At 53.5% G+C, this 24,107-nt stretch overlaps 3 protein-coding genes across 6 annotated transcripts in view; 1 reads left to right on the plus strand and 2 right to left on the minus strand.

The window, feature by feature from the left end:
• Positions 1-21,368, plus strand: part of Rnf123 (ring finger protein 123) — a 30,022-nt gene extending 8,654 nt beyond the window's left edge. For all 4 annotated transcript variants that reach the window (XM_041676905.1, XM_041676903.1, XM_041676904.1 and 1 more), the window contains exons 11-39: positions 53-167; positions 246-350; positions 739-864; positions 980-1,072; positions 1,144-1,217; positions 1,884-2,001; positions 2,201-2,300; positions 2,448-2,509; positions 2,661-2,732; positions 2,936-3,056; positions 3,634-3,735; positions 5,651-5,757; positions 5,951-6,149; positions 6,602-6,747; positions 6,996-7,079; positions 7,762-7,869; positions 13,242-13,419; positions 14,145-14,219; positions 14,368-14,455; positions 14,545-14,632; positions 14,708-14,792; positions 16,081-16,220; positions 16,317-16,505; positions 16,594-16,669; positions 16,884-16,968; positions 20,369-20,511; positions 20,660-20,754; positions 20,859-20,944; positions 21,018-21,368. In XM_041676905.1, coding sequence (XP_041532839.1) covers positions 53-167; positions 246-350; positions 739-864; positions 980-1,072; positions 1,144-1,217; positions 1,884-2,001; positions 2,201-2,300; positions 2,448-2,509; positions 2,661-2,732; positions 2,936-3,056; positions 3,634-3,735; positions 5,651-5,757; positions 5,951-6,149; positions 6,602-6,747; positions 6,996-7,079; positions 7,762-7,869; positions 13,242-13,419; positions 14,145-14,219; positions 14,368-14,455; positions 14,545-14,632; positions 14,708-14,792; positions 16,081-16,220; positions 16,317-16,505; positions 16,594-16,669; positions 16,884-16,968; positions 20,369-20,511; positions 20,660-20,754; positions 20,859-20,944; positions 21,018-21,138 — 3,181 coding nt within the window. In that variant the 3' untranslated portion in view covers positions 21,139-21,368. The remainder of the gene's footprint in view (positions 1-52; positions 168-245; positions 351-738; positions 865-979; positions 1,073-1,143; positions 1,218-1,883; positions 2,002-2,200; positions 2,301-2,447; positions 2,510-2,660; positions 2,733-2,935; positions 3,057-3,633; positions 3,736-5,650; positions 5,758-5,950; positions 6,150-6,601; positions 6,748-6,995; positions 7,080-7,761; positions 7,870-13,241; positions 13,420-14,144; positions 14,220-14,367; positions 14,456-14,544; positions 14,633-14,707; positions 14,793-16,080; positions 16,221-16,316; positions 16,506-16,593; positions 16,670-16,883; positions 16,969-20,368; positions 20,512-20,659; positions 20,755-20,858; positions 20,945-21,017) is intronic.
• Amigo3 (adhesion molecule with Ig like domain 3) lies at positions 17,030-19,791 on the minus strand. The gene has a single exon (XM_041676907.1). The coding sequence runs from the start codon at positions 19,576-19,578 to the stop codon at positions 18,043-18,045; it is 1,536 nt and encodes a 511-aa protein (XP_041532841.1). The 5' UTR covers positions 19,579-19,791; the 3' UTR covers positions 17,030-18,042.
• Gmppb (GDP-mannose pyrophosphorylase B) lies at positions 21,338-23,708 on the minus strand. Its single transcript, XM_041676908.1, has 9 exons — positions 23,361-23,708; positions 23,165-23,245; positions 23,030-23,078; positions 22,793-22,935; positions 22,427-22,585; positions 22,268-22,346; positions 22,068-22,195; positions 21,803-21,985; positions 21,338-21,717 (listed from the first exon to the last, which is right to left on the minus strand). The coding sequence occupies exons 1-9, from the start codon at positions 23,487-23,489 to the stop codon at positions 21,586-21,588; spliced, it is 1,083 nt and encodes a 360-aa protein (XP_041532842.1). The 5' UTR covers positions 23,490-23,708; the 3' UTR covers positions 21,338-21,585.
• Positions 23,709-24,107: the final 399 nt, after the last annotated feature.

The raw sequence follows: 24,107 nt of genomic DNA on the forward strand, positions 1-24,107 counted from the left end.
GAGGGAGGAGGATGTGTCTGAGCCTCAGGTTGCTGGCTTAACTCTGTGGCACCTACCCAGTTGCGGGCTTCCGGCCTCTGCAGGACCCTCCCTTTGCTGACCTGGTGCGGGCACAGAGATTGCTGGGCTGTTTTCAGGCAGTGCTGAGTGTGGAACTGGACCCTGTGGTGAGCAGAGTCTGGGCTGGGGAAGCAGGGGTCTTACCCCAGCCCTCCTCCCCTCATGGTCTTCTCCCCCACCTACAGGAAGGGCGGTTGGTGGAGAAGGAGAGCTCTGAGTGGCAGCTGCAAGGGCAGCCCACTGTCCTGCTTACCCTGGCCCACATCTTCCATCACTTCGCACCACTTCTGGTGAGACTGCAGGGAGGGGAAGAGGGGGCATGTTCGGTATGTCTGTGGTAGATACCTGCATCTGCTGGGGCTCACGCGGGATACAGTAACATTAGCTGCCAGGGTTCTGTAAGGCCACAGGCCTCAGACTTTAAGGACAGAATCCTGGGGAAGAGGGTCTTGATGTCACAGGCTGAGGAAATGGTGAGACAAAGCCCTGGAGAGATTGTGGGCCAGCAGGCCAGCAGCTCCTCTTGTTCCTCAGTCAGACTCTGGAAGGGGATCATCTCTGATAGAATTGCTTGAAAGGCTCAAAACTTGGTGTCCGAGGCCTGCTTCTTCAACATGAGCAGGGGTCTCCTGGGCAGCAGGAGGCCCAACTTTTACTAGTGCCTGCCCTTTGGTGTAGCGCAAGGTTTACCTCGTGGAGGCTGTGTTCATGAGCTTCCTGCTGGGGATCATGGAGAAGGGCACGCCTGAGCAGGCACAGTCAGTAGTACACCAGATCTTGGACCTCTTGTGGCTCTTCATGGAGGTAAGACTTCTGACTCCAGGCTCAGGCCAGGCTGTCAGACTCCATCAGAGCAAGGGAGGTATGGTAGGGTCCTGGAAGAGGCCCCTGTCATGGCTGCCCTAGCATCTCTTCCTAGGACTATGAGGTACAGGATTGCCTCAAGCAGTTGATGATGTCTCTGCTGCGTCTCTACCGGTTCTCACCGATTGTCCCAGACCTGGGTCTACAGGTGGGAGCATCTGTCCCTGCCCTGAAACCCCCGAGCCTCGCTGCCGATTCTGAGCACCCCTTTCTCCACAGATCCACTACCTGCGCCTCACTATTTCTATCCTGAGACACGAGAAGTCCCGCAAGTTTCTGCTTAGTAACGTCCTGTATCCTCTCGATGCTAGGCAGACCTGCCTTGTAGTGCCCTCCAAGGTCAGCAGAGGGCAGTGTCCACCACTCCAGGAGTCTCTAGGAAGGTTCAGGAGACCACAGCTGAGTCCCCACAGAACTGAGAAGGCAAAGGAGAGGTCTGCAGTTGCCTGGCTGGCTGAACAGGGCTCTTCTCCACTGCAGCTGTGTGTGGAGGTGTGGGAAGGCCCCACGGCCTGCTCTCTTTAGCCTCATCTCTGTACTTTTGTCTGAGTGCACAGACAAGGTCTTCTCTGAAGAGGCAGGTCTTCCTGTTTCTCCAATGTGGTGAGCTGTTTGGGAATCCTAAGCACTGGCCCCCTTAGTCTGGTATCTTTCAGCCTCCAGCAAGCACAAACAGTGGGACATATGGGGTCTGAGATGGACTGGCAGGCCCATCCCATCCACCTGTTCCTTTGACAAGTTTTTATCATACCCTTGCTGGGTAGCAGGCTTGCTGATTTGATAGCCATAGATAGATCTCTCTTGAGGCTCACAACCTAGGAGACAGTTACATGGTGAGATTGGCATCTTTGACGATGGGAGAGCTATGGTGGGTACATCAAGGTAGGCTTCCAAGGTGGGCTCGTGAGGGTATATAGTAGGCTCTTTGGTGAGCCAAGTTCTTCCTTGACAGTTACCAGTTTTGACATGCTCCGGTCAGTGGTCTTCTTTTATATTAAGAGTCCCCTGCGTGTGGAGGAGGCTGGCCTGCAGGAACTCATTCCCACCACCTGGTGGCCCCATCGCTCCAGCAGGGAGGTGGGCAGACCTTGAGCGGGGTGGGAGCTGGCACAGTGAGGGCCTGCCCCAGTGTACCTGTGCACCTGGCACCCAGTACCTGAGGCCTCTTTTGCCCTGGTTCCTGAAGTTCTCGGGGTGAGGACTTCCATGTGAAGTAGTCCTGGGTAAGTCAGCCCCCAGGAAACCCCGCTCTCTTCTGTCCTCTGTTCCTGCCCAGGGCAGAGACAGTAAGGAAGCAGAGGAGGAGACCACTGAGGAGCGGCAAAGGAGAAGAGCCTATGAGCGAGGCTGCCAAAGACTCAAGAAGCGCATTGAAGGTCAGCCCTGGCCTCAGGCCTTGGGCAGGGGTGGGATTAGGAGCAGTTGGTGGTGACTATACCAGCAGAAGCGGGGAACCCTGGTTCTGGAGTTCTACCTGCTCCCTTTCCTGGGAGCCTAAGGCTGTATTTCCCGCCCCATCCCAGTGGTGGAAGGACTACAGGTCCAGATCCTGAAGCTGCTGTTGGATAATAAGGATGACAATGGGGTAAGTGACCCAGGACTCCTGTGGGAATCCCTGGCTGGGGGGGGGGATGCTGTTTCGGGCCCTGAGCCCAAGAGCAGGGGCTGGCTCGCATTCCTGTGGTCTTTAAGGTAACTGTCAGCTCAGCATAGCCTCATTTTCCCATTCCTTGAAGGGCGAAGCTTCTAGGTACATTTTTCTGACAAAATTCCGGAAGTTTCTGCAGGAGAATGCCAGTGGCCGGGGGGTAGGTATCCTCAGGGCGGCCATTGTGGGCTCCTGGCTGTGTTGCAAGGGCTGCAATCTGGGCGTCTGGTGCCTCTGACCTGTCTGTCACCTGTGTTGTTCTTGCCGGCTTTTCCTCCCGGGATCCTGGCTCACAGCCTTGGATGAGGAATAAGCTGGACTCTGGCCTGGCACCAATGTATGTTTTCTGTCATCTGACCCCAGAACATGCCCACGCTCTGCCCCCCTGAGTACATGGTCTGCTTCTTACACCGGCTGGTATCTGCCCTGCGCTTCTATTGGGACGAATACAAAGTTTCCAACCCCCGTGCTGCCTTCAGTGAAGGTAAGTGATGCCAGACCCCAGGTTGGCAGAGCTGGACTGAACCAGGTCTGCTGTAGCTGCCGGTGGTGGTAGTGAGAGCTGAGCTGGATGTGAAGATTACTGGGCCTTTGCCCAGCTAAATCCATTTCAGGAACCCCCACACTCTGGGACCTTTAGACCTATGTTGACTGGTTACTTCCACAGGCTCCTCCTGCCCGTGACAGGCATTATTCCTTAGTGCTGGTACCTAGATCTCTGTGCAGCCTTTTGTGAAGATGCCTCGGATGGGTCCTGGGGCTCCTGCATCTGGACAGATAGAGTCCCCAGGAGTCAGTAGGAGATTTAGGCACTCTGGGTTTGGGGATATCCCATAGAGTTTGTCCTTCTGTTCTCTTGAGTAACCAGCTGCCAAGAATTCTCCCCCGACCCCAAGTCCTACAGCTGTTGGCTAACCTAAAACAGCAAGGAGAGAGAGAGACAAGGAGCCCTGGGCTCTGGCTCTGCTGTCTGCCTGGGCCGATGGATGACCAAGGTCAGACGGCTCTGCAGAGTTCCACTAACCCCTGACTGCTGACCCTGCATCCCTGACTCCCTGCAGAGGCTTATGTCCCACCACAGATCTTCTACAATGGCAAGGTGGATTACTTTGACCTTCAGCGCCTTGGGGGCCTCCTCTCACACCTTCGAAAGACCCTAAAAGGTGAGTGGAGGCTGTGGCAGTGAACAGCCCTGGCTGCCTCTGAGCCTGCACTGCTGTGGGTGCTGAGCCACCCTTGTCCACTAGAGGGTGCCCAAGTCTTTCTTCCCTGTTTAGTCAGGGCTTACTGACCTGCTAGGCTGCATTTGACCTCCAGTTTAGCCAGATGTGCCTTCCTTGGGCACTAGAGATAGGCTAGGAATGCACTAATGAAATAGGGCCAGATGGCCGGGCAGTGGTGGCACAGGCCTTTAATTCCAGCACTTGGACAGGCAGATCTCTGTGAGTTCGAGGCCAGCCTGATCTATAGAGTGAGGTCCAGGACAGCCAGAGAGCTGTTACAGAGAAACCCTGTCACGGAAAAAAAAAGGTGGGAGGGGGGGGCAGATGTATTGACACAGGATTTAGTAGCCTGGTAAGGGGTGTGTCAGTGCTGTCTGAGCTGCTTTCATTGGTGAGCACAGCTCACTATGGTACAAAGGGCCTTTGGTACTGTGAACCCACGGGCAAGAGTATCAAAATGAGCAGACTGTGGTGGCACACACTGTAAAAAAAACAGCACTCAGGAGGGTAGAGGCAGGTAGATCTCTGTGAGTTCCAGGCCAGCCATGGCTATGCAGTGAGACCTTCTTTAAAAAATAACAAACAGGGCCCTGGGACAGCAGGCTCAGCAGTTATGAGCACTTATTACTTTTGTTGAGGGCCCGGGATTGAGTGCTGGCATCCACAGGGCAGCTCACAAGAGTCTGTAACTCCAGTTCCAAGGAATCCAGGGCATCTAGGGCATCTCTCTGGATACCAGGCTTGCACATGGTACATGTACAAAACCACTCATACAAGTAAAAATAAATCTAAAAACATTATATTAAAAATAAGCAACAACACTGGACATGGTGGCACATGCCTTTAATCACAGCACTTGGGAGGTGGAGCAGGTGGATCTCTGTGAGTCTGAGGCCAGCCTGGTCTACAAGAGCTAGTTCCAAAACACCCAGGGCTACACAGAGAAACCCTGTCTTAAGAAACAAAAACAGGGCTGGAGAGATGGCTCAGTGGTTAAGAGCATTGCCTGCTCTTCCAAAGGTCCTGAGTTCAATTCCCAGCAACCACATGGTGGCTCACAACCATCTGTAATGAGATCTGGTGCCCTCTTCTGGTGTGTGGGCATACATGGAGGCAGAATGTTGTATACATAATAAATAAATCTTTAAAAAAAAAAAAGAAACAAAAACAAAACAAAAAAGTAACCATAAAAGTCAGAAGCAGCCCAGTATGGCCTGCAGACACTTGCTGGGAATTCAAGTCTGAGGCAGGCACCTGTGAGGGTGAGGCCAGTCTGAGACTTTTACAGGCCACACAGAAGGCACAAAATCTCCACAGACAGCTTTGGAAGGCCTGGGAGAGGCTGGGGACTGAAGTTAGGTCTATGTTATGAGACACTCCCTCTGGAATGGACTGCAGGGGGACCGTTATCCACGTGTGAAGCAGGCACCATAGAACAATGAGTAACCTTGATCATGCTAGGTGCTCTGCAGCTGGTGTCATCAGAGCGAGGGGCTGCCTGGGGACCCTGAGATATCAAGTCCAGGGTACTGGAGAGACCTGCAAACCCAGCGAGAAGCAAACCCCAAGCTGGAGATGGACTGTCTGTGCAAAGCGGGGCGTGCCTGTGTGGGTTATATGAAGTAGTCTTACAGGAAACTAGAGACCCACAGGAGTGCTGGGGTAAGGGGTGCCTCCTGCTGCTGGTTGCAGCTAGAGGGGCCCCTGTGCTGTAGAGAGATAAGAGGGACAGTGGGGAGTAGGCTGTGCACAATCCCCACCCCCAGCCTGCCAGTGCTGTCTCTGCTCAGAGCAGTTCTGTCGACAGTCCCTCTTCTATAGCTGGCCTAAGCCTCCTGTCCTGCTTGTCTCCCAGATGACCTTGCTTCCAAAGCCAATATCGTGATTGACCCCCTGGAGCTCCAGGCAGCTACCATGGATGACCTGGATGAGGATGAAGAGCCAGCCCCGACGGCGGCCCAGGTGAGGCAGTAGGGGCAGCCAGAAGTTCCTTCTTGTAGGCAGGGGTGTGACACGTGTCCAGCTTCTCACAGGGAAGTTCCTGGCTGCTGGAGCATGACCTCTCCCTGTCATTCCCCCTACTCTGTATATAAAGTGCGCCCTACACAGGCCCCAGGAGAGTCGATGAGCTTCTGACCCCCTTTCTCCACCACAGCGTCCCATGCAAGCCCTGGCCATGGGAGGGGCACTGCCCCTGCCCCGGCCAGGCTGGCTCAGTTCTCCAACCCTGGGCCGAGCCAACCGCTTCCTCAGCACAGCAGCTGTGAGCCTCATGACCCCACGGCGACCTCTGAGCACCGTGGAGAAAGTAAAGGTCCGCTCGCTGAACGTGGAACAGAGGACTCGTGAGGACAGTAGGTGCCAGGCAGAGCTGCTGAGGGAGCCTTCTGCTGTGTATAAACCAGAATAGTCCCCTCCTCCCCCCACTCCCTACCACCTTGAGGCCTGGCCACATCCCAAGGGCACAGGAAGCGCAGTCTGAAGACGTGAAATCAATATTACAAAAATAGGTTCTGGTGCTGCAGGGCCTTGCCCTGCACCCCACCCTCCCTTGACCTCCCTGAAGCTCCCTTCCTAGACAAGGAAGAGAGAGGGAATCCCCTCTCCTAGAAGATCCATTCAGCCTGTGCATATTTCAGAGAAAATCGGAAGCGGGGTGAGGTAGCACCACCTTTAATCCCAGCACTAGTTAAGCAGAGGTAGTCAGAGCTCTGGGAGTTTAGAGCCAGCCTGGTCTACATAGCGAGACCCTATCTCAAAGAACAAATAGAAAAACCTGGCTTTCGTTCTGTCTTCTGCTCCCCAGTTGAGGGCAGCCACTGGAATGAGGGCCTGCTATTGGGGAGACCCCCTGAGGAGCCGGAGCAGCCCCTTACGGAGAACTCACTGTTGGAAGTCCTGGATGGCACTGTCATGATGTATAACCTCAGCGTCCACCAGCAGCTGGGCAAGGTCTTGCTCTGTCAATCCATGGTTGTGAGGGGTGTTCTGCCTGGTGGGATGCCTGCCTGTGGGGTGTCAGTGCACACGCGCGTGTCACACAGCAGGACTCTGCTGATGCTGCCTGGCTCTGACTGTAGTAATTTTGTAGGAAGAGACAGAGATTTGGGAACTTCGCAGGCTGGGGCCAGATTGGGTTTTAAAAAGCCTGGTTAAGGTACCCAAGGGTCACCCTGAATACGTGGTGTTCAATACTCCAGATGGTGGGCGTGTCCGATGATGTCAATGAGTATGCAATGGCCCTGAGAGACACAGAGGACAAACTCCGCCGCTGCCCCAAGAGGGTAAGGCTGGGTAGGAAGGTGGCATTGGAGCAGAAGGGTGTGGCACAGGGACAGTATGCTTGGGGGTCCCTAGTATACCACGGCATCCCACAAAGGAAATCTTGTTCCGGGGAAGCCCCAACATTTTCCCCTGTCCCTACCCTGACCGCACCAAGTGGTGAGAGCAAGGCTGGCTGAGGAGCCTGTCTATCCTGAGCCCCATCGACCAGCCGCAACCCGTGCCAAGGTTCGCCACCCCTGCCCGCTCACTAAGTGCTGATGCAGAGTCCTCGCCCTCGTTAATAATGGATGGCCCTTGAGTGCCGCCTCAGCCACCCTGAGTCAGCAGGAAGAAGGCCCTGGCTCTCCCAGTCCCCTGGAGCCCTTCTGCCATGGCATGCCTCGCCTGGGCTGGGCCTCCTTAGCAGGCCTTCTCTGCCCACTGTCACCAAAGCCTTGGCCTACCCAGCCATTGAAGTTGCGGTCTGGCCCTGTGTCCCAGGAGCTCACAGAAGGGTTAACCAGGGCCTTCTTCTGGGACTTGCTAGGTTGCCACTGATCACCACTGGCAGAAGTGAGCTTTCTAAGTGGAGCCCCACCCCCCTCCCTCATCTTCCCTGGGCTAGAGCCCACATCAAACTGCCTAGTGAGATATGGGCGTGAGGCCATATTCTGATTGTCTTTTTTTCTTCTTGTGGGCCAGAGAAAGGATATCCTTGCAGAGCTGACCAAGAGCCAGAAAGTTTTCTCAGAAAAGCTGGACCACCTGAGCCGCCGGCTTGCCTGGGTCCATGCCACTGTCTACTCCCAGGTGAGTAGCCATGGCTCTGTCCAGCATGACCCATTTTCAGCACCTGTTTGTCTGTAGGCTGGGCACGGTTGTACTAAGGACCCTTAAGGACCCCAGTCTTCTTGGGGTCCTAGCACAAACTCCATCCCTCTTCATCAGATTGTCTTCTCACACACCAGGCCATTTCTCTTGTGCCTGTGGACTTAAGTAGGGGTCGTTTCTGCTCACCTTAGCCCTTCAGCCCATGACGCCTGCCTCCTCTCCTCACCTCTCCTTTTAGGCATCAACCACTCCATCCCTGCCAGCACATCCGGGGCTTTCTTGTGTCTGCTCTGGCTAACTCACCTGCTACCCCTTGAGTCTGGACACTTTTCTTCTCATTCTCTGTCACTTGCTTATTCATTCAGTAAAGACCTGAGTGTTCAGGGGCTATCCAGACACTTGTCACACACAGACAACCAGAAAGATGAGCCTCTGCCCTCCAGGCCAGTGGAGTACAGGGAGGGCTGACTATGCATTCCCTTTGAGACTGAAATTTAGCCCTTGTCCCTCTCAACTAGTTTCTTCTACCTATCTCTCCTGGGAGTAGTGGTGCCAGGGGGTTGTTCCTAGGTTCCCATGGAGAGAAGCATACTCTTCCCCTGGAACTATTGACATCTCCGTTTCTACCCAGTTATCTCTGCTCAGTGTGTCTCCTAACAGCTCCTTCTCCATACTTAAACCACTTCTACCTTTTACCTCTTCCTCCTCCTGCTGTCAAAACCAGCCAGGGACATTGTGTTGGAAGCTCCCCACCACTGGGCTTTCGCACCTGGCCCCCTTTCTTGGCAGTCTGGCCACACCCTCTCACACCACCGTCTCAGGTCCCTTGTCTTCCACCTCCTCTGCCTTGGTTGCTGTTCACTGTTTTCATTAAGAGCTGTATACGTATATGTTTGAGTCTTTTTGTTTGTTTGTTCATTTTTGAGACAGGGTTTCTTTACCTTGGCTGTCCTGGAACTCGCTCTGTAGACCAGGCTGGCCTCGAACTCACAGAGATCCACCTGCAACTGCCTCCTGAGTGCTGGGATTAAAGGTGTGCACCACCTCCAGGCTTACTTTTGAGTCTTAAATTTATGATTCTGATCCACTTTGAGTTAATTTTTGTAGATGGCATAAAGCAAGGTTCGGTTCCATTCTTCTGTGTATGGGACTACAGAATTCTGTTGTTGGAGAGGACCAGTCTTTCCCTTTGATTCCTTGTCAAAATCAACTGACAGATGGAAGGGTTAACCCCTGACTCCCTTACTGTCTCCTTGGTCTGTACATATGTATCACACTTTGGATTATTTTTAGTAGTTTTTAACAATAAGTTTTGGAATCAGAAGGTTGGAAGATGGCTCAGTGGATAAGGGCGTTTGCCGCTGCGTTACTTTCTTTGCTGTGAAGAGACACCATGACCACGGCAACTTTAAAAAAGAAAGTTTGCATTCAGTTTTAGAGAGTTAGTCCATTATCCTCATGGCTGGGAACATGGAGGCATGCAAACAGACACGGTTCTGGAGTAGCTGAGAGCTTTCCACGCACTGGCAGCCAGGCAGAGAGACAGTCACTGGTCCTGGCAAGGGCTTTTGAAACATCAAAGCCCATTTCCATTGACACACCTCCAATAAGGGCATGCCCACTCCCGCCCAAACAGTCTACCAAGAGCTGACCAAGCATTTAAATCTGTGAGCCTATGGGGGCCAATCGTATTCAAACCATCACAGTCCCCAAGGAGAGAACTGACTCCTGCAAATTGTCCTCTGACATCTACATGTTCACCGTGGCATACATACATGTGTGCACACACACACTCACACTTGCACACAAATAAACAAATAAATGTAAAAGGAAAGAAAGGAACTGGAGAGATGGAGCCGTGGTTAAGAATGGTTGCTGTTTTTACAGAAGGCTGGAGTTGATTCCCAACACCCACATCAGGAGGCCCACTGCTGCCTGTAGCTCCAACTCCAGGGGACCGCACTCACATGCACACACAACGCACACACATAACTAAAAATAATAAGTCTTAAGAAAAAGAAGAAAGAGCTGGGTGGTGGTGGCGCACGCCTTTAATCCCAGCACTCAGGAGGCAGAGGTAGGCAGATCTCTGTGAGTTCGAGGCCAGCCTGGTCTACAAGAGCTAGTTCCAGGACAGGCTCCAAAGCTACAGAGAAACCCTGTCTGGAAAAACCAAAAAAAGAAAGAATGAGCAACTTTGTTTCCTGCTAGAGTGTTTTGGATACTTCAGGGTATTTGAAGTTTCATAGCAATGGCTAAATGGATTTTCCTTTTTCTTAAAAAGATTTTGTGTGGGCTGGTCCGAAGGTAGTGAATTCTTTCCGCTGATTGTTCACAGTCAGCCATTTGTGCTTTCTGTTGATTAATAACAGCCATTTATGACAGTTGTTACCAACTGTTCACAGTTGTATAACAATTGTTTACCCTGTCAATTGTTAGCAACCATTCAGGGTTGTTAACGATTGGTTACTCTGCTCTCACTACTATACTTGACTAGTCTTTAAAAAAAAAAAAAAGATTTTGTGTGGCCTTGCGGTGGTGGCGCACGCCTTTAATCCCAGCACTCGGGAGGCAGAGGCAGACGGACCTCTGGGAGTTCGAGGCCAGCCTGGTCTACAAGAGCTAGTTCCGGGATGGGCACCAAAGCTACAGAGAAACCCTGTCTCGAAAAACCAAAAAAAAAAAAAGGATTTTGTGTGTGTGTGAGTGAGTGCTTTTCTTTCATGTATGTTGTCTGAACCACATGCATGCCTGGAGCCCAGAGAGGTGAGAAAAGGGCATTGAATACCCTGAGGCTGGAGCTACGCTACAGTTGGTTGTGAGTCCTTATGTGCTGGGAATCAAACCAGGGTCTCTGGAAGAGCAGCAAGCACTCTTAACTACTGAGCCATTTCTCCAGCCCAAGTTTCCTATTCTATTTCTTCAACCACATTGTTGGATGCAGTAGATTACTTTGGTCACTACCAATATTGTAGCAATATTAAGTCAACGACCCATGAATAGATATGTTTCTGATTACTTCTAATTATGCCCTCAATTTCTTCCAGCACTATCTAGTAGTTTCATTTTGAGTCCTGCAACCTTGCTTGTTTTTTTTTTATAATTATGGTTTTTTGAATATTTATTTATTTTATGTGCATTGGTGTTTTGCCTGGGTGTATGTATGTGTGAGGGTGTCAGATTCTCTTAAATTGGAGTTACAGACAGTTGTGAGCTGCCATGTAGGTGCTGGGAATTGAACCTGGATCCTCTCAAAGAGCAGCCATTGCTCTTAACCACTGAGCCATCTTTCCAGCCCTAAAATTGTGAGGTTTTTAAAGTAACTTATTTATTTTATGTATGCTATTGTTTTGCCTGCGTATATGTCTGTGTGAGGCTGTCAGATCCCCTGGAATAGGAGTTACAGACAGTTGTAAGCTGTGGGTGCTGGGAGCTGAACCCTGGTCCTCTTAACCACTGAGCCATCTCTCCAGCCCCCACCCCAAATTTGTTTCTAATTCTCTCTCCTTGTGTGTGTGTGCCCTTTAGGATTTCTAAGCGTAAGACAGTGTTTGTGAATAGAGGTGACTTTACTGTTCCCATCCGAATTTGGATGTCTTTTGTTTTTCTTGCCTAGTTTTCCCTGGCTGTGGTCCCCAATACTGTGTTGAATAGAAGTGATAAAAATGGGCTTTTTCTGAATCTCAGACAGAGAACGACCCCAAATTTGGGACCCTGAGCATGGTGTGGGTGCAGGCTTTTCATAACTGGCCTCCTTTTGTTGAGCTGCTTCTCTTCCTGCATCTTCACTCCTGCTCTGACAAGTGTGCACTCTTCCCTGGACTGCACCTGCCAGGGCACTCACTCCTCCCTGCTGTCTTAGCGACCTCCCTTCCCCCAGCACTTGCTCAAGCACAGGCTTCTCTGCCTCTCTGAGATAGTGCTCACATTTCTGTCCTGTCCCCAGCCTCAATGGTACAGCTTCATCATTTGGGCCCTTGGCTACAATGTCGCCATTGTCATCTTGCCTCAGGCTCACCTTCCTGGGTCTTCCATGGTGACAGTGCCCATGTGTGGGCTCAAGCCCACTCCTCAGCCGTCTGTGTATTTTCTCTGGAGCTGGAATGTGGGAACACTGTAGTAGGATCAGCGGGCCGCTTCCCGCCTCCCAGCTCCCGGCCACTGGCTAGCTTTACCCAAAATAATTACACGGAAACTGTATTCTTTTAAACATTGCCTGGCCCATTATATCTAGCCTCTTACTGGCTAATTCTCACATCTTGATTAACCCATTTCTAATAATCTGTAGCACCATGAGGTGGTGGCTTACCGGGAAGGATCTTAACCTGCGTCCATCTTGGAGAGGAGAGTTATAGCATCTGCCCCACTTCCCTTCTTCCCAGCATTCTGTTCTGTCTACTCCACCCATGTTCTGACCTATCAGGCCAAGCAGTTTCTTTATTAATTAACCAATGAAAGCAACAGATAGACAGATGAGCCTCCTCCATCAGAACACCTTAGACAGCTCATGTCAAGTGCAGATTCTGTGCCTCTGAACTGGGGCTTGGCACCCTCTTAGGCTTTGCTCCCTCTCAGTCCTAAAGGAGACTCTAAGAGCTGCTATGGGACTAGGCCCTTTCTTTCTCCTGGCTTCTCTTCCCACAGCGGGCATGCTGCCTTCCTTTCCCACCAGCTTCTCCTTCTAGCTCAGACCACATTTGCCTGTCTCCTCCACACAAATCTTTTGGATTGTGCACAGGTGCCCCATGCTCTTTGTGCTAAGGTACACTCCCTCTTCCTGGATCAGCTTCTCTGCTCCATCACCTCAGAAATGGGAATGCCATTCTTTTTTTTTTTTTTCTTTTTGAGCAACAGCTTCTGATCTGCTGGTTTTATGTTTTATTTATTCTTTTCTCAGATATTTCATCCCAACCGCAGTTTCCCCTCCCTCCACTTCTCCCAGCTCCCTCCACCTCCCCACCCCAGATCCACTCCTCCCTTGGGGACGCCATTCTTAGTGTATAGGCAATACAGCCTCTGTCTCCCCAGTCCTGGCGATTCAGTTCTCCATCCACTGTCCTAGGTGTGGTCACTGCCATGGCTCCTTCACAGTCCTATTCCCGCTTGTCTTTATAGCCGCTCTCCACACCCATCTCTTACCCATCTGGGCCAGAGTACCGCCCTGCCTGACTGGACTCTTACCTGCTGAGGACTCCATTCCTTCAGCTTAGGCCACTAATCACACTTCCTGTAGTGCAGGTCTCAGTTCTGACATCATTGTCATGGGAAGGCCTTCCTGATCCCTAGACCAGACCATGTCCCTGTGGCCCTCGCAGTAAATGGCCCAGCAGCATTCTGTGTGCTTCCTGCAGGAGAAAATGCTGGATATCTACTGGCTGCTGCGTGTCTGCCTACGGACCATCGAGCATGGGGATCGCACAGGATCTCTTTTTGCCTTCATGCCTGAGTTCTACTTAAGTGTGGCCATCAACAGCTACAGTGCTCTCAAGAATTATTTTGGCCCTGTGCACAGCATGGAAGAGCTCCCAGGTGACGTGCACAGTTGGGAGGGAAGTGCAGAAAAGAGATCTTTAGAGTGAACTTGGCAGGCTCTAGTTCATTGTCGCCACCCAACCACACACATCAAGCTCTTGTACTGAACTAGCGCCTGCAGGCTCGGAGGCAGCAGATGGCTAGGCAGCCCTGACTCTCTCTCCTCTGCTGGTGTTGCTGATGGCTGCTGTCTCACAGCCAGCTGGCTCCTCCCCTTTTGTCCCGCCCTGGGATTGATTTCAGAGTGGCAGTAAGCAGGCACAGTACTTGTAGTGTAAAGCTTAACCAGAGGAGAGCACTGTTGGGCTCAATGCCAAGACCACTGACCCAGGCTGGGCCTAGCAGTGGGTACCCAGAGTAGGCTGTAAACTGGCAGCCCCTTGCTTGTGCCTACCAGCGCCTACCAGTCCTTGGTGTTGCTCTGTCTTCAGAGCTCTGGGAACCAAGCAGCTCTGATGGCTGAGTCTTCAGGTGCATTCCAGAATGAGGTGCCTTGATCAGGACTCTTACCAGAATCTGTCTGCTCCCCACAGTGCCTTAATCCCCTTCCCAATTGCTAGTTTATTTTGTTGCCTTGCCCAATGTCTCTAGATGCTAAGATGGGTCCAGACTGGCCCCCACAGCTAGCTCTAGGGTCGACTATACAAAGCCTGCCCACAAAGGACATGCCTTCTCTAGAACCCTCACTCCTGATTAGAAGTCCTCACTGCCCTCCTTTGCAGGCTATGAAGAGACCCTGACCCGCTTGGCTGCCACCCTTGCCAAACACTTTGCTGACCCACGCATCGTAGGCACTGGTGAGGTGTCTTCCAGAGGACCATGGGAATGGGGGTGGAATGGCATGTCCGGCAAGCTGTTTTCTACCTAAACTGTGGCCGTGTGGGCATTAGGCTTGGGGGCCCCAGCCCATGCAGAGACTTGCTGAGCCATAGCATATCCTGACAGACATTCGAGACTCCCTGATGCAGGCCCTGGCCAGCTACGTGTGCTACCCACACTCCCTGCGGGCTGTGGAACGGATCCCCGAGGAGCAGTAAGTAGAAACCTAGGGGAGGTACACACCCACTCTGCATAGGATCATGTCCAGCCTCACCCTCTGCCTGCCATCCCTCACCTTCCTAGACGTATTGCCATGGTGAGGAACCTTTTGGCACCCTATGAGCAACGGCCCTGGGCCCAGACCAACTGGATCCTAGTGCGGCTTTGGAGGGTAAGCCTGACCTGAGGGGATGGCAAAGGCCAGCTGGAAGGAAGTGTTACTCTGCCCCTTCCGTTTCACCTCCAGGGCTGTGGGTTTGGATACCGCTATACACGGCTTCCACATCTGCTGAAAACCAAGCCAGAGGATGCCAATTTACCCAGCCTCCAAAGTGAGTATCCAGGCTGGACAGGTCCCGGTGACCGCTCTAGACAGGCTGGACAGGTCCCGGTGACCGCTCTAGACAGGCTGGACAGGTCCCGGTGACCGCTCTAGACAGGCTGGACAGGTCCCGGTGACCGCTCTAGACAGGCTGGACAGGTCCCGGTGACCGCTCTAGACAGGCTGATAGTCCTTTCCTGCTACTCTCGGGGTCTCTTTGAGACTCTGTCCTCCAAGCCTTGGACTTGTTCTAGGCTCCTAACCCTTTTCTTGGTTTTCCATTTTTCCTACTCCCTAGGAAAAATGAGAGCTAGGCTAGGACAAGTCCTTTTGTTTTCCGTCAGCTTGTAGTGAAGGACTCACAGGGAAAGGGGGCCATACCCCTCCACTTGCTGCTAGCTTATGTATATACAATAACACTCCATTCCTTGCCCTGTGCCAGCTCCTTACCCCAGCCACATTCCCTAAGTGTATCTTCTTTTTGTTGTCTTCTGGCCTTGGATCCTTGACTCAAGAGGGGCACAAGCTAGAAACTGATCAGGACCCAAAGTAAGCTTCAGGTTTGATTCGGAACAGAAGTTGTGCTGTCTCCTGTGCCTGTCAAAGGGTCTTCCCCTGGGCCTGGCTGAGACCTTGAGCTGTGCAGCTGGCAGAGGGCTTGCCACGGTCCTCACTCACTCACCATCGTCTCGCCCTTTCAGCCAGCATCCTGGTCTCTGGGTATTCCCAGAGAGGCCTCGTGCAGCCTCACACAGCAAGTCCTTGCTAAATGCCTTCGTCTAGACTCTAGGACGGAGCTGAACTGCAAGTGGGGAGGGCGGTGGGGCAGACACCTTCCTATGCCGGGACTATTGATTTGCATCAGAGGGTTAGAGAGGAATGTCGGGCCAGCTGTAGCTGAGAGCTCTGGTTACTGCTGCCCTTCCACCCCAGACTTGGCACTCACCACCTAAGCCATATGCCAAGGCCAGGCCAAGGGCAGCACAGGACAGCAGGGCCCAGTCTGGGCTCTCGCAGAAGGTGGCCTTGATAGTAGTGGAGACGGTCTAAGTTGTCTTGTCTGTATCTGACACTTTCCTGCAGGCACGCGATTCAGAATTCGCTTCAGATCAGGCTTGCTCAGTGGGAGGGAGACATACTTGTTCCTAACTCCCACATGGTTCTGTGCTGCTCGTCTACTTTCGTGATCTGAATATTCTTAGAGAGCCACCTTTTGGTTCTACCACCAGTGTTGCAGTATGTGACAAGCAGGGGTCCGCGCTGCAAGCCCCGGTGATGTTGCTTTCCTCTGCCCCCAGAACCCTGCCCTTCTACCCTGCTGCAGCAGCACATGGCAGACCTGCTGCGACAAGGGCCTGATGTAGCACCCAGCTTCCTCAACAGTGTCCTTAACCAGCTCAACTGGGCCTTCTCTGAGTTTATCGGCATGATCCAGGAGGTGGGCTGTAGAGTGTTGGGGTAGGGTGGGCAGAGGCCAGGGCCCAGCAGTGTTCAAGGCCTCTCACTGCTTCCTGCCTTTCTGTTGGTGACTTAGATTCAACAGGCTGCTGAACGCCTGGAGCGAAACTTTGTGGACAGCCGGCAGCTCAAGGTCTGTGCCACCTGCTTTGACCTCTCGGTCAGCTTGTTGCGAGTCTTGGAAATGACCATCACATTGGTGCCTGAGATATTCCTTGACTGGTCCCGCCCTACCTCTGAGATGCTGCTTCGGCGTCTTGCACAGGTGTGTTCACCTGGGCCAGGAGGGTAAGACCCTGGGATAACTCACGTGGTGCGCTTGCCCGTCCACCAATAGGCTTCTGCCCTCACAGCTGCTGAACCAGGTGCTGAACCGGGTGACAGCTGAGAGGAACCTGTTTGACCGTGTGGTCACCCTACGGCTTCCTGGTAAGGATCTCGATGCCCTGCACCGCAGCACACCAAGGCCTTAGTTTCCATGCCAGGAGCAGCAGTGCTAGATTCTGCATTTGGTGCCAGGACAGCCATGCTGTACAGCCCCAGCCTCAGCTTGCCTTTATGTAGAAAGACTAGTGGGAAAAGCCTGCCTGAAGCTCCTGCCACAGAACTGCGTGAATGCTCCATCTTCCTTCCCTCCCTGTAGGCCTGGAGAGTGTGGACCACTACCCTATCCTGGTGGCAGTGACCGGCATCCTGGTACGCCTCCTGGTGCATGGTCCAGCCTCAGAGTGAGTGTTGGGGACTGTTGGCCCCCATGGGAACTGGGTGTGCCCTTTGAGGAGGTACTGATGGGGCAGGGCCGTGTTGTACACACTTATCTCAAAATGAACCTCAGAATCTAGTTTGGGACACTGAGGCAAAGGATAGGTGGTGAGGGGCTACCCGGGCACACAGAGCTACCCATCTGGGAAGACCCAGCAGTGACCATGTACCACCTTTATTACAAAATGCCTTAGTAGGCATCTAGGACAGAGAAAGCCACCAGCTCATCCTGGGAGGGGCTCCAACCCTCTTCCCCACCCGCCCATAGGAGTGGTAGAGGCTGTGAGTTCAGGATACTGCTTCAGCCATTAGGCTGAGATGAGTGCCAGTCCTAAGAGGCCTCGTGCCCTCCAGGGACATGAATTCCAGGTCAGTCATAGTCGCCAGGCTTTTTCTGCTGGGTTAGGAGCCCATGGGATTGGCTCCACCTCTAGCCAAAGACAGCAGGGCTACTCTTGCACAAGTGTCCTGAAGGAGCCAGGCATGCCCACCAGACTCCACAGGAGTCATTAGCTTTCCGGAGGCTGGGTGGTGGTAGTCGTAGACAGGGCCTCTTTCAGCAGAGGAAGGGCTCATTTATTCCTTCCATCCTAAGAGTGGGAGCTGGATCTTTTGAGCCTCCTTCTCCCTCCTTGGTGAGCTCTCTGGCAGAGAAGGGGAGGTGGTATGCTTGACTTCTGTACCACACCCTAACATCTACATTAACTCTTGAAGTGGTCCCAGAGTTTTAATGCAAGGGCTCTTACCAGATGGTCTTGGTCCCTAATCTTCATGGGACATTTGGTTACTCAAAGAGGTCCTAGGGAAAGCAGGCTCTTGTAGTCTGAGGCTTTATCCTGAGCTAGGCAGAGCAGGAGGCAAGTTGGGGAGCCTCAACCCCTTTACCAGTGAGTAGAACGATTATGGTCCAGGTCAAGGCTCACATGCAGTTGAAGGACCAGGCACAGTGCATCCCCCCAGCATGTCAGTTCTCTAGACTGCAGCAGCAGACAGGGCAAGCAGCAGGAGGGCTATGTCCTGTGTAGGGACACCCAGGCAGTCTAGGTCATCATGACACCGTCTGAGCCTGTGGAACTGACTGACTCCGAACCAGCCTTGAGTTGCAACTCCATGGGATTGCACAGATCAAAGTCTTCAGCTACTGCTAGCTGCACACGGCCATTGAGACCTTTCTTGCCCGGCTCCAGGAAGACCACATGCTTGTGGACACTGGCCTTGCGGCTGGGTGCATCTGGTGGTGTAGTGCTGAGCACTGAGGACTGTGCACTCAGCTCCTGGAGTGGACTGGGTGCTTGGGGCCAGCAGCGGTTACGGCAGGCTCGCCGGCAACGCCGGCAGCAGTGACAGCAGCCACGACACGGTGGTGCAAACAAGTAGAGCAGCACCAGCACCAGGCCCACGATACAGCCCAGCAATGTGGTGAAGCCTGTATTGAAAGTCTCCGGCTCAGGCCGAGGTTTATGCACGCTCACATTGAACTCAAGTGTCTGGTTGTGGTGCAGGTGGGGCCCAGTTGCCAGGCACACAAAGATGCCTGCGTGCTGCTCTTGCACCCTGTGTATCGCTAAGCTGCCATCAGCCAGCACAGCAATGCTGCCATCCTGAGAGCCTGGTGCAACAAGCAGCTCATTTTTTGGTGAAACCCAGGCTACTCGTGCAGCAGGCATGCTGGTGTTGCAGTAGAGCCTCAGGGACTGCCCCACTTGCGTGTCCAGCTGTTCTTCAGGGAGTTCTAAGTCTAGAGCTGCAGCAGCCGAGCAGTTCTCAAACACCCGGCTGTGCTCAAAGAAGCGCACTCGGGATGCAGAAACCTGGAAGACCAAACATGTGTACTCACGTGCAAAATCACGCAGGGCACTTAGGCCCCGCTGGTGCCAGCGCTGGAGCAGGTGGTAGAGGCGGCAGTTACAGGGCAGTGGGTTGTTGTGCAAGTAGAGCCCATTCTTGAGAAAAGCTGGCAGTGTGGCCAGCCTGGAGATGGAGATGTGTCTCAGCCAGTTGGAGGACAGGTCTAGAGTGCGCAGGTGGGTTGTCCCCAGACCGTGCAAGTGGTTGAAAGAAAAAGAGGTGAGTTCATTGCAGCCAAGGTAGAGGTGGCTGAGCATGTTCAAACCCTGGAAGGCATCCAGGTCCAAGTGCACCAGGCGGTTATTGAAGAGAAGCAATCTCTCCAGCCTCCCTAGTCCATCCAGGTCATGGGTGTGGAGTATCTTCAACATATTAGATGATAGATCCAGTATCCTCAGGCCACTGGCATTGGTGAAGATACCGTGGCCCAGCATATCCAATTTATTGTAGCCTAGGTACAGGACACGCAGCCGGGAGAGGGGTGCTAACCAGCCAGGGTACAGGCGTTTGAGTGCATTGTGGCTCAAGTCGAGTTCTGAGGCAGTGGCAGGTAATGCTACCGGCACGTCCTGTAATCCATGGCCCGCGCAGCTCAGCACATCGGCAGCACAGATGCATTTATTGGGGCAGTTGTGGGGAGCAAGAGGCAGAAGGTCCTCCAAATCTGAGGTGCCTAATCCAGCACCCAGCATGCACAGTAGTATGCCTGGCACCACCAGCCAGGCCATGGCAGTGACCACCAGGGAAGAGATGGGGGCAGCCTAGTGCTGGTCAACAGCTCCGTGACTCACCTGCTTGTGTACAGGCTTGCCGATTGTGGTTCTCTGTGGCCCATGGCTCGAGAGGCAGTGCCGGCTCCACCCTCCCAGCTGGCTTCTGCTCTTCTGGTCTGGGGCTGTGAGCTGGGGCCCCAGCCCGTCTTACTGTTTCGCTAGCTTCTCCAAGCGCTTTTCTGAGGGGATTCTAAGTACTCACTAGGAAGTGACTGCTCAGGGGTGGGGACCCAAGCTCCTATTGGCTCCTGCTGTTAAGGGGTGGGGCAGCCACTTGCCCTGGCACTTGGAAGACCCAGCGTGACCGCTAGAGGGAGCCAACGTCCTAGTTCACTTGACTGGAAGGCTCACTTCCCTTTTGAGCAAAAGAAAGTCTGAGAGGGTTTTTGTTTTTTTTTTGTTTTTGTCGTTTATGTTCTCTAAGTGATTTTGAAGGATTAATGTATTATGTGGTAGGCGGAATCCTCGCCCTTCTCCCTTTACACTTATTTGTGTATGCGGTGTTCACGGAGAAGTCAGATGATAATTAGTGGGAGAGTGGTTTTTCTCATTCCATTCTGTGGGTCCTTGAGATCAGAGTCAGGTCCTACTAAGGCTCCGGGGCTTAAGAGGCTTGGTAAACATCAAAATGCGAAGAATGACGGCGTAATAATGAGGCCTCTGGGTTGTCAGCCAACCCCACAGCGGAGGTAATTCTCACACAGGCTCAATGCTTTCCCACTACCTATGCACCCTCCCTATCTAGGACAGAGCAAGCCACCTCGGTGCTCCTGGCTGATCCCTGCTTCCAGCTCCGTTCCATATGCTATCTCCTGGGGCAGCCAGAGCCCCTAGCACCTGGCACTACCTTGCCTGCCCCGGACCGGAAACGCTTCTCTCTACAGAGTTGTAAGTGGGCTAGGGGTGGGTCAAAAAGAGTTCCAGGATGTTCTAAGCTCAGGATCCTCAAGAGTAGCAATACTCCTGCCTGGGAATATTCAAGAGGCACTGAGTTCTAGTCCTACAAGGGACCTGACACCAACTACCACTAACCCAGATACAGATTATATCAGTGCGGAGGAGCTGGCCCAGGTGGAACAGATGCTGGCACACCTGACGGCTGCGTCTGCCCAGGCAGCAGCTGCCTCCCTGGTGAGTAGAGCTAGAACACACAGGCCCATGCTATTTCAATACATCTGTGCACACCAGAGTAGTTACAGGTACAGCCCCACCCACCCTTCACTCTCCGTCCACAGCCCACCAGTGAAGAGGACCTCTGCCCAATCTGCTATGCCCACCCCATCTCTGCTGTGTTCCAGCCTTGTGGCCACAAGTCCTGCAAGTAAGTGGGCCCCATGGACTTGGGCAGCAACTAGGACACACGAGGCAGAGCTCATTCCCCTCCCCTCTTGCAGAGCCTGCATCAACCAGCACCTGATGAACAACAAGGACTGCTTCTTCTGCAAGGCCACCATCGTGTCTGTAGAGGACTGGGACAAGGCAGCCACCACAAGTGCCACCTCCTCGGCTGCCTAGGCCAGCCTAATGCACACAGCTTGCACCGTCCTGGATCCTCCACCCTCAGACCCAGACCGAGCCCTATTTATGAGCTCTTTCGGCTCTGTTTCCCATCGCCCTCCCTCTTAGACACTTCCAACCATCTGCCTGTGTGAGCCTCACTGGTGGGAGCCCAGCCACACCCTAGTTATGCCTGAGCTTGACTTGCAATCCAGGCTACAGTGAGCATTAAATTATTATTCCATACAGCCCCGGGCCCAGCTCTTCTTGCGGGAGTGGGGCTTGTGGGTTATGCCCAACAGGATTCTGTCAGTTTCGGTCCCCATCAGAAGGCAGATGTCCAACAGTTTGAGAGTCACCCATTCCTCCCTAGACAGACGGCACCAAGTCCAGGGTCTTCCGAGGTGGTGAGTGATTCCTACACTGCTGGCAGTGAAGAGGGGCTTGGTCAGCCCCATGTACCCCTCACATGATAATACGAGGCTCTGGCACCGACTCCCCAATAGACTTGTGGGGCAGCACACTGGCTCCATTGAGGTAGAGTTCATCATTAACTATGACATCCTCACCCAGCACAGTTACATTCTCCATGCGCACCTGCGGGGGGGGGGGGGGGGGAGCCTTGTTAATGGGACACACATTCCCTGCGCCTATCCCCACCCAGCCCAGCTCCCAGGCTTACCCACTGGCCCACACGGCAACGCCAGCCCACGATGCATGACTCAAGCCAGGAGTGGGAGCGGATGTGCGCATCCCGAAGCACGGTACACCGCCGGATGCACACGCCATCCTCCACCACCACACCAGGACCCAGGCTCACATTGGGGCCAATGCTGCAGTTCTGACCAATACGGGCACTTGGGTCCTGAGAGTGTGGAGGAAAGTAAGAGTAGGTCATTTGTCTCCCAAATCTGAAAGGATTAGTGACAGGCTGGGCAGGGCCTCACCACAAGGACATTCCCCACAATGCCAGGGCCTGAATAGAGTCTCTCTGGATGCTTCTGTCTCAATGATTGCAGGAAGAGGCACATGCCAGTGAGGAAATCCTTGGGCTGTCCAATGTCCATCCAGAAGCCTGCAGGGAGAAGTGAGTCAGAGGATCTGCCAACTACAGACTAGCCCTCACCTGATAGCCTCTCCGCCTCACCCGGGAGCTCCATGGCATATAGCTGTCCCTCCTGGGCCATGACTGGGAAGATCTCCTTCTCAATGGATGTAGGCTTCAGCTGTGGAAGTGGGCAACTTGTGAGCAGGTCACATAACAGAGCCCGGCTCCACCCTAGCCCGCCAGCAGTCTCTTACACACCTGGATGCGCTGCAGCACAGCAGGGCTCAGGATGTACATGCCTGCGTTGATCTTATTGGACACAAACACCTGTGGCTTCTCAACAAAACGGTGAATGCGGCCCGTGTCAGCCTCACATACCACCACGCCATACTTGGAAGGCTCCTCCACCTTGGTTACCTGAATATGGAGGCGGAGTGCACCTTAGGCCTGGACCAATGTTCTTTATCCTTGATACACACGCATATCCACGTTTCAAAGGCTTTGCCCCTGAAATATCCTACACATACACAGCTTTGCACAACATGAAGAGACTTTAAGACCGAGTGTCCAGACCAACGGGGTATGAGGGTGGGGATATCAGAGAAGAAAGACTTGGTCTCTTACCAAGATGGAGCCCTCTTGGCCATGGTGTCGATGGAACTGTACCATGGCTTGGAAGGGGAAATCACAGATCACATCGCTGTTGAGAACGAAGAAAGGGTCTGCGGTCTCAGAGAGTAGGTCTCGGGCCAGTGCCAGAGGCCCAGCTAGGCAAGGGGACAAGTCATATGTTACTACCAGATTGAATAATGCCTTTACTGACCCTAAACCATGACCAAAAGCCTTCCTTTCTCTACTGACCTGTCCCCAGAGGCTCCTCTTCATGAGACATAGAGATTCGGATTCCAAGCTGAAAGGAAGAAGCCATCTAATTGGTTATATTCTCCCTCAAGCCCCAGGGATCAAAAGAAAGAACTAAGTCCATGCATGCCTCACCCTTTGCTCCTGTGCCTTCATTTCCTTTTCCAACATCTGTGACATGTAACTCACAGCCAGAATCACGTGGTTCACACCTGCCTGTGGGAAACAATAAGGTGGCCTAATCGACGGACTCGGTCACAAGGTATGACCACCCCTGGCCTTTCAGTCACTATCCATCCCTCTTCCCGCCACAGCTGACCCAGGGCCTTACCGCGGCAAGCGCCTCCACTTGATGCAGCAAGATGGGCTTATTGCAGAAGTCCACCAATGGCTTCGGGGTGCTTAGCGTCAGCGGCCGCAACCGTGTCCCATACCCACCCACCAAGATCAGTGCCTTCATCGCGCCTGCGGGTGACAGGAGTGGGTCCCTGGCTCCAAAGTACCTACAGGCCCCCTGACCGACCCCTGCCGCGCACTCCCGCCGCCGTGCCCTGCCCGCGTCCTTCACCAGCCAGACCGACCGACTCTGGCCTCACCTCGTCCGCCTGATCTACCTTGATGTAGGGTCTAGGGGCAGCCAGTACACCGGAGGAGGAACTGGTTAGAGACACGGGCTGGCCCGGAGTTCCGGCCGGAGGCGGCGCAGCCAGTGACGTAACCAGGAAGAGCCAATCGGCTGCCGTCTACGTGGCAGGGCCGCCCGCAGTCGACCGCCAGCGCTACGCTGCGGCAGACGTAGCCAATTAGATTCCCAACGCGCTGGGCTGCCATGGGGACCCGGAGAACTCGCGGGTCAGATGCCCATTGGCGGATCTAAAGGCGGAACTGGAGGAGTTAGCTTGGCTTCCTATCGGAACCGTGTCCGCCACGAAGCAACATCCTTCGGCCCCGCCCAGTCGGAGCGGCCTCCTCCACCCCACCCCACCCGCTCCGGGTCCACCCTAACGACCCTGCTCCTCGGTGCCCGCCCAGACCCCCAGCTCCAGCACCACTTGCCTTGCCCCTCAGTGCCTGCTTC

This window comes from Microtus oregoni, unplaced genomic scaffold, assembly GCF_018167655.1.
Source record: "Microtus oregoni isolate MIOR12 unplaced genomic scaffold, Mior012 000028F_ref0000031, whole genome shotgun sequence".
Lineage (NCBI taxonomy): Eukaryota > Metazoa > Chordata > Mammalia > Rodentia > Cricetidae > Microtus > Microtus oregoni.

What these genes read in the sequence shown, in the direction of transcription:
- Amigo3 (XM_041676907.1), bottom strand. Translation starts at nt 19,578, where the DNA reads ATGGCCTGGCTGGTGGTGCCAGGCATACTACTGTGCATGCTGGGTGCT.
- Gmppb (XM_041676908.1), bottom strand. Translation starts at nt 23,489, where the DNA reads ATGAAGGCACTGATCTTGGTGGGTGGGTATGGGACACGGTTGCGGCCG. An exon ending in AAGTGGAGGCGCTTGCCGCG is followed by an intron (nt 23,246 to 23,360) that starts GTAAGGCCCTGG and finishes TGTTTCCCACAG; the next exon opens with GCAGGTGTGAACCACGTGAT. An exon ending in ATATGCCATGGAGCTCCCGG is followed by an intron (nt 22,196 to 22,267) that starts GTGAGGCGGAGA and finishes TTCTCCCTGCAG; the next exon opens with GCTTCTGGATGGACATTGGA.